The sequence below is a fragment of the Orbicella faveolata genome, unplaced genomic scaffold (assembly GCF_042242905.1).
Source record: "Orbicella faveolata isolate gen_17 unplaced genomic scaffold, um_ofav_v1 contig_47, whole genome shotgun sequence".
Lineage (NCBI taxonomy): Eukaryota > Metazoa > Cnidaria > Anthozoa > Scleractinia > Merulinidae > Orbicella > Orbicella faveolata.
In genome coordinates this window covers 3,365,594-3,382,698 of record NW_028301577.1, presented here as the reverse complement: position 1 = coordinate 3,382,698, position 17,105 = coordinate 3,365,594, and the positions used below count along the sequence as shown (strand labels likewise).

General features: G+C 39.7%; 2 protein-coding genes across 3 annotated transcripts; one reads left to right on the top strand and one right to left on the bottom strand.

The window, feature by feature from the left end:
• Nucleotides 1-1,094: 1,094 nt before the first annotated feature.
• Nucleotides 1,095-2,197, top strand: LOC149096787 (uncharacterized). Its single transcript, XM_089280016.1, has one exon. It carries the CDS (start codon nucleotides 1,095-1,097, stop codon nucleotides 2,109-2,111), a length of 1,017 nt encoding a protein of 338 aa, XP_089136142.1. The 3' UTR covers nucleotides 2,112-2,197.
• Nucleotides 2,198-2,785: 588 nt separating this feature from the next.
• On the bottom strand, nucleotides 2,786-17,080 carry LOC110060039 (acyl-CoA dehydrogenase family member 10-like). 2 transcript variants are annotated; one of them, XM_089280011.1, is made up of 28 exons: nucleotides 17,043-17,080; nucleotides 15,759-16,030; nucleotides 14,606-14,877; nucleotides 13,305-13,463; nucleotides 13,064-13,124; nucleotides 12,792-12,890; nucleotides 12,427-12,521; nucleotides 11,726-11,772; nucleotides 11,269-11,337; nucleotides 10,667-10,760; nucleotides 10,132-10,219; nucleotides 9,645-9,795; nucleotides 9,308-9,453; nucleotides 8,709-8,882; nucleotides 8,224-8,397; nucleotides 7,708-7,874; nucleotides 7,217-7,357; nucleotides 6,940-7,011; nucleotides 6,379-6,444; nucleotides 5,777-5,867; nucleotides 5,338-5,414; nucleotides 4,737-4,818; nucleotides 4,331-4,419; nucleotides 4,140-4,223; nucleotides 3,912-4,006; nucleotides 3,471-3,519; nucleotides 3,307-3,384; nucleotides 2,786-3,126 (listed from the first exon to the last, which is right to left on the bottom strand). In XM_089280011.1, the coding sequence occupies exons 2-28, from the start codon at nucleotides 15,982-15,984 to the stop codon at nucleotides 2,974-2,976; spliced, it is 3,099 nt and encodes a 1,032-aa protein (XP_089136137.1). In that variant the 5' UTR covers nucleotides 15,985-16,030; nucleotides 17,043-17,080; the 3' UTR covers nucleotides 2,786-2,973. The 2 variants fall into 2 exon arrangements, with proteins under 2 accessions (XP_089136137.1, XP_020622444.2); XM_020766785.2 differs by having other exon boundaries at nucleotides 16,987-17,057.
• Nucleotides 17,081-17,105: the final 25 nt, after the last annotated feature.

The following is a 17,105-nucleotide window of genomic DNA, read 5'->3' as shown; positions in this document are numbered from 1 at the left end:
GTAAATTTTCACATACATATATAGCTTCGTTTTGTCCAAAACATAGTTTGGAATTTGCGACAGCCGCCACGATCTATAAGCTGATGTTTTGATGTTTTCCATGTAAGCAAAGAGATTCTTATTTTAACGTTTGTATTTTGTTTTCGTTTCCTACTTTTAAGCGCAGTTATTCTTTTTGCATTTACATACTTTCTGTTCTAAAGTGAGCAACTAGAAACTTCTAAAATTGCTTCTTGACAATGGCCGAAAATAACCCGGAATAGTTTTCAATTTTCCATATACAACATACCTAGTTCATTCAATCGATTTATCTTTAGACTTAAATTTTAAGTGACAAATAAAAATCCAAGCGTTTTCTCGTTTTTCAAATGTTTTCTTCAATAGATTGCTCAGACATAAATCGGTGGGTAACTATGTCATGTTTGATCATCTACTTAAGCTTAATACACGGTAAGCATATTAATTCTTCCGCTAGCGGACAGACTGGCTACGATAAGTTATTTTAGTATTAATTCATTCTAAGAAAACTCGCCCTTAAAAGGGACCGGAAAAGGATTTTTTTAAAGAGCGCATTTTACTTCTCTACCGGCTTTGTTTTTTGCTCCGCCGAGGCCATTTTGTCTTTGTGTCACGTGTACCTTTTTTGGCGCCAAAAGGGTTGATCTCGCATCCAACCCTTTACGGTTTCCACAATTTTGGATACTGCTGTGGCGACGAAATTTCATTCAGGCTTTTGTTTTTTCATGAACATTGAATGCTTGCAACAAAGAAACAATCTTGCGAATAAAGCTTTAAAACAATGCACATGTGCATCTTAGACGTCTGAGATGAATCATCTGTCTGGATACATTTAGACAACAAGCGTTCTCAGACGAATCAACTCATCAAAGTAGCTCGGCTGATCTGGAACACATACAGATTACGCCGCACTACTCGTCTACAAACCCAAATTTATGTTTTGATGACATGAACACAAAACTGACAGACGGATAATTCTTCTTAATCGAAAATTCGGTCTCTTGTGCAAATTCCGACAATTTTGGAAAAGTTCTCAAAGAACGGCAGAATCAAACTGACTGGAGTACTTGCTCGCAATGCCGCGATCAGTTATCAGTGAGTGCAATATGTCCGTTACTGGGACAAACCTGTTTCGCCCAAGAGAAACAGAAAAAGACGCCGGCTTAGCGCAAGAATCTACGGCGAATTTATGTCAACGAGTTAATGAAGTGTCAACGACAACGGACGTTAAAGAAAAAAGCAAAATTAAGTTGCCAGCTCTTGCTAAAACTAAGAGACTAAACCACGAAGAGAAGAATGATCTACAAGCTCTTTTACGAATACGATGCTATGACTTTTCACTCCAAGTTCAAGGACTGAAGCCAGAAGTTAAAAACTCAAGCAAGAACTCATCGTTTTCGTCTGGTTCTCAAAGCGTAGAAGAATCTTTAGATCAGAGCCAAGAAGAAACTAAGAAAGATTGTAAGGAGACTGACGAAGACATGAGTTCACTCTCGTCTTCCACTGTACTGGAGGGTCAGCGAGTCAGCCTAAAGGAAAAGGTTGGATTAAACAACATCGAGAGGAAGCAAATTCATTATAAACCGGCCTCTGACAAGGGAAAGAAACCGTTCTGTTTTAACGATCTAAGATCTGAGAACTATCGCCTTGAAAATATGATAAGGTCTACAATAGCTTCTTTAAAGCACAGGAAACAAGATGAACGTCCAGTATTTCACCTGCCAAAGGTTGATAAATATGATATCACCCCTGAACACCTTAAAGGTAAAATTTGTTCTGTGTTCAAACTGAACGATGCTAAAGCATCGTCGTCCTATTCAGGCTTCAAGGACAATTGGGTTCCAATGCGAGATAGGTATTTTATGAGCAACTCCGAGTTTTTCAAATCCCTTTATACGCAACCCACTGTGTTGCTAAGGCAACCGTCTCCTGTAGCTGGAGTAAAAATTAATTTAAGGGGGCATCAAGAAGGTTCGTTGGTAGCAGCGATTCATGCTGCCAAGGAAAATGTAGATGTAGTCCCCCCGTCTGTTGATACAGAAGTGACTAAGAAAGTAGAGAAGATTGTTATTAGGTTACCGCCCATCTACTAAGCATATACCAATTGTAAAGTTCGTGACGAATTCATTCGAAAAGTACAGTTTATACAGTCAAATCAGAAATTAAATAAAGAGAGTTTTCCGTATTCAAAGTTTGCATCATACTTTGACAGCTTGCTAGCAAAAGTCGCTAGAAATAACCAAAATATTTTATCGCCGGTACAGAGTTTGTGATTCCGACCTCACCCATCAATTCATTAAAAGTCTACGCAGATTCCCGGATGAAGCCCCCCATTGCTAAAACTCAATATAAAAAGGATCGATCAATCCCACACGTTCTTCATTTCCTAGTTATCAATTCCACGTTATATTTTAACCATTTTTTCCAATCCTATAAAAACACCCGTTTGCATAACTAGCTGTGGCAAAAGTACCATATAGATTTTCTACTTAATTCCTAAATTCATTTCCCTTTTTTAAGTTGAACTTATCATAACAATAGAATACCTACGGAAGATATATTATTACCTAAACAAAGTAAGAACGTACTCCTATTAGGAAGCACAGTTTTAAGGTTTTCATTGCGCGCTTTGACCACCCAGTCTGACCTTTATTGGTTATTTCTTTTTTTCCTTTCTCTTTAACTGACTGAAATCCAGATCAGTTACGTAACGGGTTTCTGCACAAGAGAAATAGAAATATAGTTCGTCTTTAATAGGATGCTAAAATTGGTCCGGAAAAAAAGCTTTTTTTATTCAAATCGTTTTCTGTGAACGTTGGTCGCCTGCGAATGGACATTGTACATTTAGCAGAAGGAACACATCTTACAGTCTTTGTATCAGCACCTGTAAAGAATGTTGAACACGAAGCTAGAGTACAGGACTTGATGTACTGTTGTCATCTGTTACACTGTATTTTACTGTTCCTTGGCGTTAGCTTTTTTTACTTCTCGCTTTGCCACAGCCCCAAGATGCACCTCGTCAGGACCGTCTGCGAGACGAAGAATGCGAGCCCACGACCAAAACTGGGCCAGCGGCTGATCAGAAGAAAGACCCGCTCCTCCAAAAGCCTGGAAATGAGAAATACAAAGGGAAATTGCTCCTTGCGGGGAAACACAGGGAAAATTTACAGAGTGTGCTGGTCAACCACGGAACGTTATTTGAGCATAAATCGTCCACATCCACCCTCTCAAAATAAAAGTGAAAAAGGGGTTAAGCCCTAACCATTTCTAACTGAGTCCACGACAAACCTGCATAGCTCTGTCGACGACATTTTGTGCCATCCGGGGTGCAACAATCTTAATCATGGCGATCTCTGGAGCAGCGACCTAAGACATGAAGAGAAAACTAAATGAGGAAGAAAGTGTGATTAAATTTCAGCTTGGAAAAGATGTGTTAACAGAGTTATATTGACCTTATTTCCCACTGTATCCATTAAATGGGCAGCCTTCAGTGTCAGAAGCCTGCAAAAGAAAATGTCAAGTCACTAAAAAAAATGGGACTCACTGTGGACATTTTTTCGCCCTCTAAATGCAACTTTTTTAAAATGAACTGACTTAAGCGAAACAGAAGGTTTACCAACGATCTGATTAATCTCCATAATATAATTGGCTGTAGGCATCTTTTTAGTCGGCGCACATTTCTTTGCAATCATTGTTCATCTTGGCAATGTTGCCCTAAGATCAAAACACTTCTTCTCTTTATCGATTGCTTTTCATTACTTTTAAAGCTAGTTCTGACAATTTTACTGCTAACCCTTTAGTTGGTGATTATTTCTTTGTTCTCATTACTCAGCTTCTTGACAATGTACAGACAATGTAAGGAGAAACTGGATTAAGAGCGGAAGCTGACCCACCTGGCTTGTTCAATCTCTGTTCTAGACTCAGCTATGTCTTGTAAAATGGTTCCTTGTTCAACCAGTGGTTTGCCAAAAGCCACCCTGCTCCTGACCTGGTCACGAAAAAGAAAACGCGGTTATGAGTAACGCTACAATAAAAAAGTTTCAATTTAGTGTGGAGGTTAGGTAAGGTTAGTGTGGAGGTTAAGTTCCAATTTTGAGTGGAGGCTGGATACAATAACTTACCCTGTCAATCATGAGTTCCAGGGATCTCTCGGCCTGACCTATCAGACGCATGCAATGATGAATACGACCTGGACCCAAGCGACCCTGCAAATGTAACGAGAACAAGCTTTCTTCGATTATACCACGTCACTAAGAAAAGTAGCCAAAAATTACCGACCTTGCTATGTTGAAACTGTTCATCTGCTACTAACCTGGGCAATCTCGAATCCTCTCCCAGGACCCAACAAAATGTTCTCCTTGGGCACTCGAACATCTTGGAACATGACCTCAGCATGACCACCTATCCGAACGGGAAAGATCAGATTTATAACTACATCGACTGACGAACACTATTCACTTAACTCAAGATGATGACTTCGAAACGTCAGTCACCAACAGCAGTTCTTTTAAGAAATACCCTCATCCGGACGACCACACTTCGTTTAAAGTGATATAGTTATCAGGACATTACGTTTACCATACTTTAAAATGTGGTTCTAGGCAGGTAATTACAGTCGCCCACTCTGTAAAATCTAACTCAGACTAAAATACCACAGACGTAAAGACCGGAAGCGTTGATTGTGGATAACAAATGAAATTATAAAAAGCTGTATTTACATGGTGGATCTTGGTAGCCGAGAACAGACAAGGGTCGTACAACAGTGACCCCGGGTGTGTCCATGGGAACAAGGATCATAGCCTACGATGAGATAAAAACACAAGGGAGTAATTAAAATACTGGAAGTTACAATTCATAGGAAAGAAAGCTGTGATGACAAGAAATAAGGAAACCATAGAAAATTCACTTACGACAAAAGGACTACTACAGCAAACAATTTGATGAACGCGTACATTATTCGTACAGTCACTGTTTTTCGTCCGAAGTAATAGGATAAGCCAAGAATAAGTAACTTGAAAAACACTTCTGACAGTAAGAGACATTTGGGGGGTTAGAGCGGTTTACAACTGAGTGTCGAAAGTAATCAGGCAATTACTTTGGTTTTGGTTTTGGTTTTACTATGGTTTGAGATTGGCCGAGTAGTGTAATTGGTAAGTAATTGATTTGGTTTTAATTTTATGACACTCAGCTGAAAACCGCTCTACTTCTCACGCTATACTACAATGCTTTCGAATGTAATGTAAATCTCAAACTCACGGCTTGCGGCAAATCACCTACCATCCCTCTAGAAGACCATGCTAACCATTTGTCGACCATTACCTGCTGTTTGTGTTTAGGAGCATCGGGATCAGTCTTCCCCATAAAAATACAAATCTTGCATCGAGGATCCATGCCACCTGTAATTGGTAAACAATTTGACAAATAAACAAAAATATTCATGCCATACTGCTGGAAAAGGTTGCTTTGAAGTGTAAATCTAGACCCAATTATCTCAGTGTTTACAAATGCATATATATCAGGGAAAACAAATCGTCTTGGACATAAACATCTTCACTGATAATCGCAGCAGACCCAGATCATGGCAATCCTTTTTTAGCAACAGAGGTTTGATAATCTATGACTTCACTCTGGGCGTCTCCTGCGTCTTGTGGCGCAACTTTAGACTTGTAAGTAATTACGTAAGGATGTAAGGATATTCTTTGCCAGTTGTCAGTTTGGATAGCGCCCATAATTGAACAATTCCCAAATGACTTATAACCTGATGTCCACCATTTGTGTCCGTTGATGACATAATGATCTCCATCAAGTGTAATTGACGACTCGATGTTAGTGGCATCTGATGAGGCTACCTACAATAAAGGCAACGGTAATCACAGATGGATAACGACGACAGCATTTGAAAAAAACAAAAATTTTACATAACGGAAAGAAAGCAATGCCCTCGTGCGATTTCTAACGTTCTTATACTGTAAATCTTAAAATCTGTGATGTACACCACAAGAGAGCCTGTTTTTAGCAATGGCTCTGAGAGAATATTATACATGGCTAAGTGTAGGAACCGCTAGTATCTGAAGGCTTCCATATCAACATTAGAACAGGTATCCTCGATTAACAAACACAGGTTGTTTGCTGAAAAGTGGATACAATATTTATCGAACCATCAAATCATCATTTTTTCCTTTGTCTTATAATAAAATTTTGGAGGAATTGATTTCGGTCTTCCCACTTTTTCTCGAGCTCGTGATTTTTATATTGTTACGAGAAATTTGATGCAGGTCACCCTTGGGGCTTACAGGGTTAATAATAACTCGAGACCTGTCATGCTGGCTAAATTGAACCCGCTAAAAAAAATCACCTGACCTTAGGCTCAGTCATAGCAAAGCACGATCTTATTTTTCCATCTAAAAGAGGCTGCAGCCATCTCTCCTATGATCAAGAAAGCCAATGAATAACATTAAAGCTCGTCACTGATATTCGTGCTTCTTTATTGATCTCAGGTTAGAAACCTTGACAGTAAATAAATACTGCTAGATCAGTACCTATGTAGAATTAGTATCAATAGTTCGTCTTGTATGTGTGATCGTCCGGGGGGGGGGGGGGTAGTTCTGAACAGAACTGTTGTTGGTGAATGACGTTTCGACAATCTGTGGCATCTTTGTTCGGGTTTGTTCTGCCACATGCCACACGCTCACATTCACGCGAGATCTTCAAATCCGTATTCTGATTCAGAACAAAACTGCTTGTGAATTGGAATCGGCTGCCCGGTGTTTTGGACAACACTCTCTTGAATACTACTAAATAGACCGCAAAGTAAACAAACATGATAAATTACTTGCTAAAAGCGGTCAGATATTCAGATTTCTGTATCAAGGCAGCCACGACTGTGTGCTCAGGACAATTCTTAGCAATTAGTTTTCGTACCTGTTGTTGACTAGTGCCATATTTTATTAGAACTTCCATGTTGCCCGTGTCTGGGGCAGAACAGTTAAACATCTGTCAAGGAAAGAGATAAACAAGGAAATATGCGGAAAAAAAGGTAATTTTGAGACACTATTTTCAGTGGTCATGTTCAACCTACAATCCTTGCCGAAATACACTGTCAGAGTGTGTGTATGAGGTAAGGTTTAAATGGCCAATCAGAAGACTCCTTTTATCCTGGTCGCTTTTATAAAAACAATGACTATGCCTTATCACACACCTCAGGTCCGTATACTGATCTTCCCATCACCTCACACAGGTAAGCGTATTCCACATTCGTTAATCCAGCGCCATATTTGACTTCAGGATCCGCTTCAACTGGAATAAACAGATTCCATAATCCTGCTGATCTAGCTTTTTCCTATAAATGAAAATTTTGAGGCTCGGACTGTGAACAATGCATACCATAGACAAACTAGAACGGGCCATCTCCTTTCATATCTAACTAGCTCGTTTCGGAAATTGGTCACCGTTTATTCTAGATCCGCGCCTGTCTTGTAAATGCCTTCTCCTGTACTTTAAATGATGTTTGGTGTATTTCAACAGTCCATTAAAATTTATTTCAAAAATAACTAGCTATTTGTCAACGCAATTTAACTCAGCCCTCATAATGTACATGAGTGAGTATGAATATCGAAAGTCATTGACAAATAAACTTACGCTTAAAACTTCACGGTGAACGGGGACGTTATTTACAATGATTAGGACTACCTTAATCTCTTCCACCAAAGGATGCGGAGTCCAGCAATGCTCAGAGGCCTGGTGCCTGTTGAATTCAGCCTCGTTGGGATACACGTGTTCCTCCATGAAGTCTGATAATTGTTTATACATTTCTTGCACGTGAGATGGAAGAGCCTTGAGGTCAATTGGCAGGAGACCTGTATGGAATGGATGGAAATTCGACGAGGTGCTATGTAAATGTCACGACCTATTACGTCATGTATTCCAACATCAGAGACAAAAGTCACAACGCTCATCAGGTGATACTCTTATAATATAGTCCACCTCTACGCCGGAGATCACTGAGAAAATGAGCAAAAAACAATACAAGGAATTTAGGAGTATAGGTGTAGTTAATTCCTACATCACCCCTGTCACTGACAAATAAAGCCGACCGCTTCAATTTTGGAACATTACCGTACATGTCATCTTTGAGATTCTTAATAAAAACATAAAAAGAAAACTTCATCTGTACTTTCCAGCCGTTCAGACGCCAGACCACATTACCTGATGTACCAACATGAGAGGAAGTGGAATACATTCTCTTTGCTCCTCCCAGGCCACCTCCACTGGCACCACTGTTGGACCCAGTGCCTTGCTTACCAGCCAGTGTCCACCCGGTCTTCGCCATCGTCTCCGCCAGCATACCGACAGCTTTGGCATTTTCAGAGCTGGCTTGTCCTACAAATGGACCAAACCCTACGTAACTACTACGACCTTTGACTTTCTCACAATATCGGTTTTGAATTTTGCTTTTGCCCTTCTTTTTTTCTCTATTAAAAGAAAACTTGTCGCATCTGAGACAACTTGTACATTTAGTCAGATGGGGTTCTCGCCTCTTTCCAACTGGAGCAGCGCGTTAAGCCTGGTGGCGAATCAAACCCGAGACCTTGACGTCATGAACAAACAAGATATAAATCAAGAGCGTCCGAGATCGAGGCTGGTCACATGCCATGGACTAACGCCCTTATTTGGGAATCTGATTGACAGACCTTGTAAGCCTCTTTTGTAAACGCCTTGAAGAATAGCAGCCACACGGAAAAACGAAAATGCCATGTAGAAGTTCCAGTTGTCAACAGGAGGGATCCCTGCTCGCTGACAGTACTCCTGCATGTACTGCGCGTCACTTGGAATACCGAGAGAACTCGGATCACGATCAGCAAAGCCTGGTGACAAAAAACAGCAAACGAAAATACTGTCATCAATGAAATTATATGTGAAGATCAAAACTTGTCTCCCATTTGTTCATTAGCAAAAGCTCACTAGCCAGTAAGGAAAGAAAAAGATGTTATTTAATCGCAATTTACTACGACAGAAGGCATCTCGTTTGTCAGTGAAAACTTCATGTGTCCCACTTTAAACAGAGGTGGCTTGTCTTTTTTGGGTAGAAACTTCTCAGTATCATAACATTTTGTACACTGTACCACTACGTTGTAGCTGATATGCTCCCATAGACATAAACACTCATTAATCAAGGTAGTGCTCGAGTAACTTGGCGTCATCATTCTGTTCACAGACAATTTTAGGAATAGGATTAGAGAATTACGCGCTTTCTGTTCCGTGGTATGCATTAAGCGTATGAAGTTTTTACCTTTTAGAACTGGAAAATCTGGAGCGAGATGATGCGGCAGACAGTTGTATGCCAAGTCTGACAACGGGTCACCCAGAGTTGATAGTTCCCAGTCTAAAACAGCTATTACTTCTGGCTTTTTCTCGTCAAAAATTAAATTGTCTAACCTGCAACAATGCAAGAAAACATCATGAATATTTACGTGAACTACTTCCTGAGGTAACTGTGAAGAGTTATAAAGAGAACGGAAACTGAGAGAAAAAGTACATGCTAAAATGAAGACAAACAAACAAACAAAGAAACCAACAATGGACAATAACAACAACAATACGATAAATTTTTATCACGCTCTAGTGACCTAAAATCTCCATGAACAACGGTTGTAGAATCATTTGTCGGAACATTTTCTAACAGCCACGCTATAAGCTTGTCCATAGCTGGTATTTCATGTGTTTTGCTGGCTTCGTACTGTTTGGCCCACCTCTCTGTTTGACGACGAATGTAGTTACCTAAACGTAAAGCACAATCTTGTGAAAGAACATTCAACCTACATGAACAACCAAATGTAACCCACTTGGAGGAACAAGCACCTCCGTTTTACGGTTGGAAACAATCTATAGTTGTTTAAGCCCAACCTTGTGTTTTTCCTTAGAAATTATGATACAAGGCAAATGTATAGCATACACTTCTGATAGGGAGCTGACAGAACTGAACAACTTTCTCTTTCGTCTGCTCGTTACTGCTCTTGCAAGCTACCATTTGGTTCAAGGACTGACCTTCTATAAGGATTTACGTGTTTCAGCACCTTGTTTCCCTAGCTGTATCACAAAGAGTATTAAGCTTACCTCGCTTGCCAAAGTCCCCTAGACCAACAGCATCAATGTCCACGTTGTGAATTTTGAAAAGTGTCTCGTTCATCGCATGATAAATTTCCTGCAGAGACCAGTTACTGAATGAATTTATATAGATATACACTGAGCTAAACTTTTTGTGGCAGTTAAGGAAGTATTGTAGTTTCAGCTTGTAACGTGATCCTCCACGATTCCGTGGGGTTGGAGAGCAGCTTAGCTTTTTAGCAAATTTTATAAGGCATTTTTGCATTGTATTTACTCATGCTTGCTTGAGGGAGTTACCGCAAACGTATAAGGGAGGCTTTTGTGGGATTGTGTAATATCACCTTAGAATGACGTACTCCTCTGCACGTTAATGACTTTCGGCCACAAAAATGCGCTTTATTCCAACCCCCCTATAGTAGTTACTACTTTCATGTGGTACATAATGTCTACATGTAGGCCAAAAGGCTAGTTATTTAAACCAGGTTTCTTTGCAAGAAACAAAGAAATAAACTTTAACTCAGAAAGCTTTCAAAAAGTTACATACTTTCCTTTCCTCCACTGTCATACTGGGCAACGATGGATCTTTGAATAAGCGTCCTTGAGCATATTCCATAACATAAAATGGAGTACCTAGAATGCTATAATTAAAAACAGTACAAGAAAAAATATTTTAGTCCCCACACATGATAAAAAACACATCTCCATATGTTATTAAACAAGACCTGTCAAGAACACAGGCAACAAGAATTGTTGAAATGATCAGTTTAATGGGACTACCAGGAAAACAAGCATCGGTTTTCATCTTCTTTTACATCTCTACCTAAACTGTAAGGCTTTACTAAAAAGAACTACATGTAATGGGTAATAAGGGATATAGGCCAGCTGTTTCACCTAATTAAGGCTGAGTGTGATGGTCTTTGATGCCTCAACAATGAGACTATAATTATGACTGCAAAGTTAAAAGTAATTGAACAAAAGATGCAACACGATCTCAGGCTGTTTGAGGTCCAGGAACGTCTTGACTAATCTGCTTGGGTGTGGAGTTGGATGGAGAAGGGTAATGAGAGGGTAATCTCACATCAGGAAATAAAGGATACAAATGGATAAAATAACAGTGAACGAGGACAAAGCACTGTGATAATTTACCTACTGTCCTCACATAAGGCTAACGTTTTTGGAACAGGAACGCCAGTAGAACCAAGGGCTTTCATCACCCTGAAAAGTGACAGAGTGTCAAATATAATATGCATTAAGATCACAAGACTAGTACACCAGCAAAGAAGGCTGTTCAGAAATCCAGACATAAATTCTCTGCTGGTAATATAACAGATCAGATTTGCTCATATCATTGACACCCATATAAAGTGAACACAGGTAATATTTTATTTTTGTCAGCTACTGTCAATGTAAATGATTGGTTGGACTTGAGATAAAAACTTGAGCAGAGATTCAATCCAGGTCATGACATAGTGTTGACAAAGAGAAGTAGACTTGGTACTTAATGCAGCTCAGTGTATCCTCTGGCTATTTCCACCTCAACAAACATAAATAATAAGGTCATGAGCATATTGAATGATAAATTATTATTGAGATCACAACCCACTTGTACTCCCTTTCCACAGCATGTGCAGAAGGTAAAAGCTTTCCAGGCTGTGGAGTGGAGCAGACCACCAAATGTTAAATTACTTTACACTAAGGGAACTCCAACCTTCAGGACTCAGGGCCAAATAAATGCAATGACATTATGTGAATTACAGTTTGCTAAAAAATATAACAGTGATGAAGGTAAATACATGCTGTGAGCTTAATGAGGGAGAAATGGCAAAGAACATCTAGTCTACCTTAGGACATCATGTGTTTGTTAAAAGAGAAAACTGGCATACATGAAAAATTAAGAGTTGCTAATTTCTGTTTGTTCATGTTTTGAAGGAGGGCTTGATTTGACATTCTTGAGAATGATTATGGAAGCCATGCAATCCAAGAGAATTAGAACAAAATACTGATGGGTGTAAAGGTGGGCATGGTGATTTTAATAGGACTAGAAATATCTGCCTGGATCTGTACACATCACTGTTCAGCAATTCTCTGAAGCTGTGCAGAGTTAATAGCATTGACAAAGAAGGCCAATTATCAACTTCCCCACTAAAAACAGCTTGAAAAGGGTGGTATGAAGTTGTTAGCTGAGTTAACAGCAACTTGATGTGTTTAAGGACTCAACACAGTAACAAAGATCTTCATACCACAAGCTTCAGCAAATAATTCCTGTTTGCTGCTTTCAATAATTAATGCAGGCTAATTACTCACAGGCTTTTTCCTAATGACCAGCCGTTGTCCTCCATATTCCACATAGTATGTAGGATTGGATTGGCCATGTTTGAACTGACGAACTATGGGAGGATCTGAAAAGGCAATTAAAAATTCATTCATTGGTACATCAAGAAATTTCATTATTTGACCAGATTTTCAGTGCAGCTTAATTTATGCAAGCAGGGGAGTACTCAATGCATTTTACACAAATATGTATAGCTGTGGAACTCTCTTGTGATGCTGTAATGAATGCATGTTTCTTAGGCTAGTAATTTATAACCAAACAAATGAAACAATTTTAAAGTGACAGAATCCCACAGTGTTCAAAAGAGTCAATAAAATGTACAAACTTTTTTCATTACCTCCTTGGTGCAAACCAAGCTCCTTCTGCAGATAACCAACAAGGGAATCAACAGGAATCTGATGAGCTTTACGCACTGCAGTGGTACCGGGAACAAATCCTGCAAATTTAAGCAACCACATTATACATGTACAAGAGTCATGTCGTATCTCATAATCACTCAAAGAATTAATTGCATTATCAAAGCCTACTCCTCTCTAGTCTTTCTCAGCTTTTGGACAAGTTCAAAGACATTTTATTTCTTAATATATAATATTTATGGTCTTTCACTACCTTTTAGTGGGAAACTAAGTACATTCTCCAGTTCATGTAAAGCACTTTTGATGTCATCAACCTTCACATCAGATACAAAAAATAATGAAATGATTCGATTAATATTTTCATTTTGTAAATCATATTTAGCAACAAAAGTAAGCTCTTGGCCAGGTGTTTCAAAGGTGACTGCCATTTGTTCATGACCTTTATTCCAGCCAGACCCAAGTATTATCATTCTATTCTGTACACCTACATGTACCTTAATTGTGTGAAAGCCCATTTTCTGTGCAGTCTTCAAATTTTGGCCAAAATCATCTAAAAACACCACCTCCCCTGGATTTAACTTGAGTCTGTCAAGCAGCTTGAGGTAAAACTGTTCTTCTGGTTTCCTTGTTCCCTCTAATGCAGACTCTAACACCTAGACAAGCAACATATCAGATTAACCCATTGACTCCCAGAACTTTTTGCCAAAAACACAGGTTTTGGACATTTTGGAGATTTTCAGGCTGGATATGGGCCAAATTAGCTCCAATCGACTCAAAAAGGCATTTGCAACATGACAGCATGCTTTTCTTTCCACTAACATCGTGTTTTACAACATGTTTGCTTGTGTATGCACAGAAATCAAAATTTTGAGAAAGTGACCTACGTCTTTAGGCTTTTCGTTTTTTTAATTATTTTTTTCGCCTTTCCTTTTTCTCCTTTTCTTATCTTTTTGCTGCAGTCATTGACCTTCTACTGGGCTTCCTTCCAGTTCAATAAAGTCTGAGAAAGCATCATTGAGACAGGCAATTTTTACCCTGGAGTAGCCACATGTAGCTGCTGAAAATTTTGCTCTGAGTTTTTCACTCAAATTTCTAAGCGTTTTCGTACATATTTCCGGCTCTATTGAGCCGATCACTCTGATCTGGGTATCATTGGAAAGATCTTTTCCTTCTGCAGAAGTTGAGTATTGATGATGCCAATTTTGGTCAAAGCTGATGACATCAGTGGTGGAACAAAGGCCAAGGCTTGTCATGGGTGGTTACGGGCAGCACAGGAGTCAATGGGTTAAGCATGGCTCAAATTTTTGCATATATTCTAAAACACATGAGAGTTTGGATGATGAGAATTTGGTGTCAGAGTAGTGAAATTATGGAATCAGTGTCAGTGGGATCTCTCAATCTCGACAACTCAAACCAGACATGATTTGATCAAAAACAACTTGGGCAGACGAAGAGAAAGACAACAAGAGAGGAGGTGTTGGAGAAAGAAGGGGGGGAGTCAGAGGAGCAAAAGAGGGAAGGAGAAAGATGGAGTCTGGAGAAGGAAATGGGTAAGGACAAGGAGAAGGACAACAAGGATAGAGAAGGGAGTTGGTCAGCAGGTGGAGAAGGCAGAGGAAGAGCAGGATGAGGAGGAAGAAGAGGAGAAAGATGAAACAAACACAGTTGTATGATTATAGGCTTGTCAGGAAAGCAGCTGCTCTTGTTCTTTTCAGCAGGAAGACAATAAACAGAAAATGGGTTGACAGTGCTTGCTAGTGAGAGAAAAAAAAACAACATAAAATAAAGAACTCACCACATCGAAATGTTCCACATCTACCGGGCAAAATGACTTTCCATTTTCCATCAACCAGTTGTTTGTTACTAAGGCAGTTTTTAAGCCCTCTGCTCTGATGCACTGAATTGCTGTTAGGACCTCAGGATAGGGCTCAAACATTGCTGTCTGAATGCTTGGTAACAGCTCCGTCATGTTTACACTTTGCTGGGTCATGGATTGTACGACGTCTCCAAATTTCTGAGCAAATTCTCCTGGTAGGAGAGTTCCACATTCTAACTGTGCCCAGACACCTGTAAGTACAGTTGAACCAGAGGTGGGACTGGGAAAGTGTCCTTTAATGGAAAGTAATTACTTATATATATATGGAAGGTTAAAGATGCCGCATTTGTATGAGGCTTGTATTATGTGACTACGTGTTCACTTCCTGAAGGTGTCCACCCATGGGAGGAGCCCCTTGCCCCCTTCCATCCGCCCCCAAAAGAAAACGTTTTGCTTGGTAATAAGCATGATTAATTAACTTGAAATTAAATGAATGCAATAATTATACCTCTATAAGTAATTTTTATACAAATTATTTTAATTTACTCAAACATCTTCCAGAAAAAATTTTAATTGCCTGTGAGGTGAGACTAGCCTGACTACAAAATCAACTAGCCCTGGACTGTTGGAGACAACCTCCCTTGCACACATTTATGTAGTTTGATATTAAAAGGAGGAAGGAGGCAGAAGTCATGACAATGCATGTAAATTAGCATGAAAGAGTTTAAATGAGTTAGTGAGTGAGCACAGGTTAATTAAACATTAACACTTTTAATAACAATGCGGAGATGGTCAGTGCACTCAACTCGATCTGGATCATACAGCCCAGGCTTGAGCCCATCCAAGCCCTGGCTGGAGACATTGTGTACATGTAGTGTTCTTGGACAAGACACTTTACTCTCACAGTACCTCTCTCCACCCAGGAATGCAAAATGGTACTGGTGAATTTAATGTTGGGGCTAACCGTGCAATGGATTAGCCTCCCATCCAGGGAGGAGTAAAAATACTCCTAGTCACTTCATGCTACAGAAACTGAGATAAGCTCCAGCCTGATGGGCCATTTGCCCTGTATGTAGACTATACCTACCTTTACGGTGTACTTACTGTTAACGATATAAGTCCATTTAATTACCTCTCTCGCCACCAGCATTGATAGCTGAGGCAATAGAACCTCTTTGTAGGCCATGACTATCTTCAAACTGATCAATCAAGGGCAATGGAGAAGGGAGCACCACTCCACCCATGTCAAATGCCACAGCCTTAGGTTTGATTGATTGAAGGCTAGCATAGTGTCGAGGATGAACCAGGTGAAGACAGCGAAGGTGATGACACCTTAAATTTCTTAGTTGAGAAATCATACTTCAAATTGGTTGCTGCCAGTACATTGTTTCATCAAGGTGATTTCTGCAGAATAGTAAAAGTGTGTAAAAGTGTAACTTTTTTATAACTTTGCAAAGTCAAGGAGGGTGGGTGGTATGGTCAGAGGGGTAGTGAGAAGTGAGGGGAGAGGAAGAGAGAAGAAGGAGAAAGAGAAAAATGGGCTGCTAGTGTAAGTAGTTCTCCAGCCCTCTCCTGAATAATTAGGTACCAAGTGTGAGTCATAGACCTCTAAAACAAACATTTGCAATGAGTCATAAGAAGTCCCTTCTCTCCTTCCTGCCATCTACAGGGCTAAAAACAACTTGACTTCCAGCTTGCTCTTTGGACAATTAGCTCTCAAATTGTGCTTCCTCTGAGCAAGTCTCAGGTTGCTCTTTTTTTATCTCATTGGTAGAGGACTTACCTGATCCCTTGCCCATCAGGCAAGTGAGAATAAAAAGTCACTTGCCTGGCAGGGATATCTACTTGTCCCGGATGATTGGGCCCTGTTCTAACAAAAAAATATAAAACCCTCCAACTTACCTATCACTAAAAAATCATTAGTGACTGATTAGTATCAATTCAATGGAAAGAAGATATTTTTCAAGTAGAACCCAAGGAGATGGAAGAGCTATCTAATAAAACTACACTACATTTACTGCTGAAATGATGCTTAGAAGCATCTTAGACATGTCTCCACCCCCCTCCCCTCCCAGGGACCCTCCCTGCAACCCTCCCCTGTGGATGAGTAGCTAGAGCGCTAATTTTTTTCCTCAGTTATGTACTGTACAATAAAATACAATAAAATACGCTGTGAACGTTTTAAATCCGTAAATAATAACACTCCACTGCTGGCAGTGCTCAAAATACTTGAAGCCTAGGCCTAGTATTTTTAACTGTGCAGTCTCGAAATGACTATAGCAAAGAAATGAAAGAAACAAACTAGAAAATAACGTTGAAAAATTCTACCAGCGAATAATTTATCACACACTGGCTATTACCTTTTGGGAAGCATAAAATTGTGAATTGGAACAAAGAATAACACAACCATGTTTACCTTCGACCTGGCGCCATCTTAAAACCAGCGAAAACCTGGGAACTACCCGAGTAGTGGCTCGAT

Excerpts from the sequence above, each read along its gene's own strand:
- LOC149096787 (XM_089280016.1), top strand. The coding sequence starts at position 1,095 with ATGCCGCGATCAGTTATCAGTGAGTGCAATATGTCCGTTACTGGGACA.
- LOC110060039 (XM_089280011.1), bottom strand. The coding sequence starts at position 15,984 with ATGATTTCTCAACTAAGAAATTTAAGGTGTCATCACCTTCGCTGTCTT. Across the intron at positions 10,220-10,666 it reads TGACAGTGGAGGAAAGGAAA|GAAATTTATCATGCGATGAA; the intron begins GTATGTAACTTT and ends TGGTCTCTGCAG. Across the intron at positions 7,358-7,707 it reads CTTTGGTGGAAGAGATTAAG|GAAAAAGCTAGATCAGCAGG; the intron begins GTAGTCCTAATC and ends TTTCATTTATAG.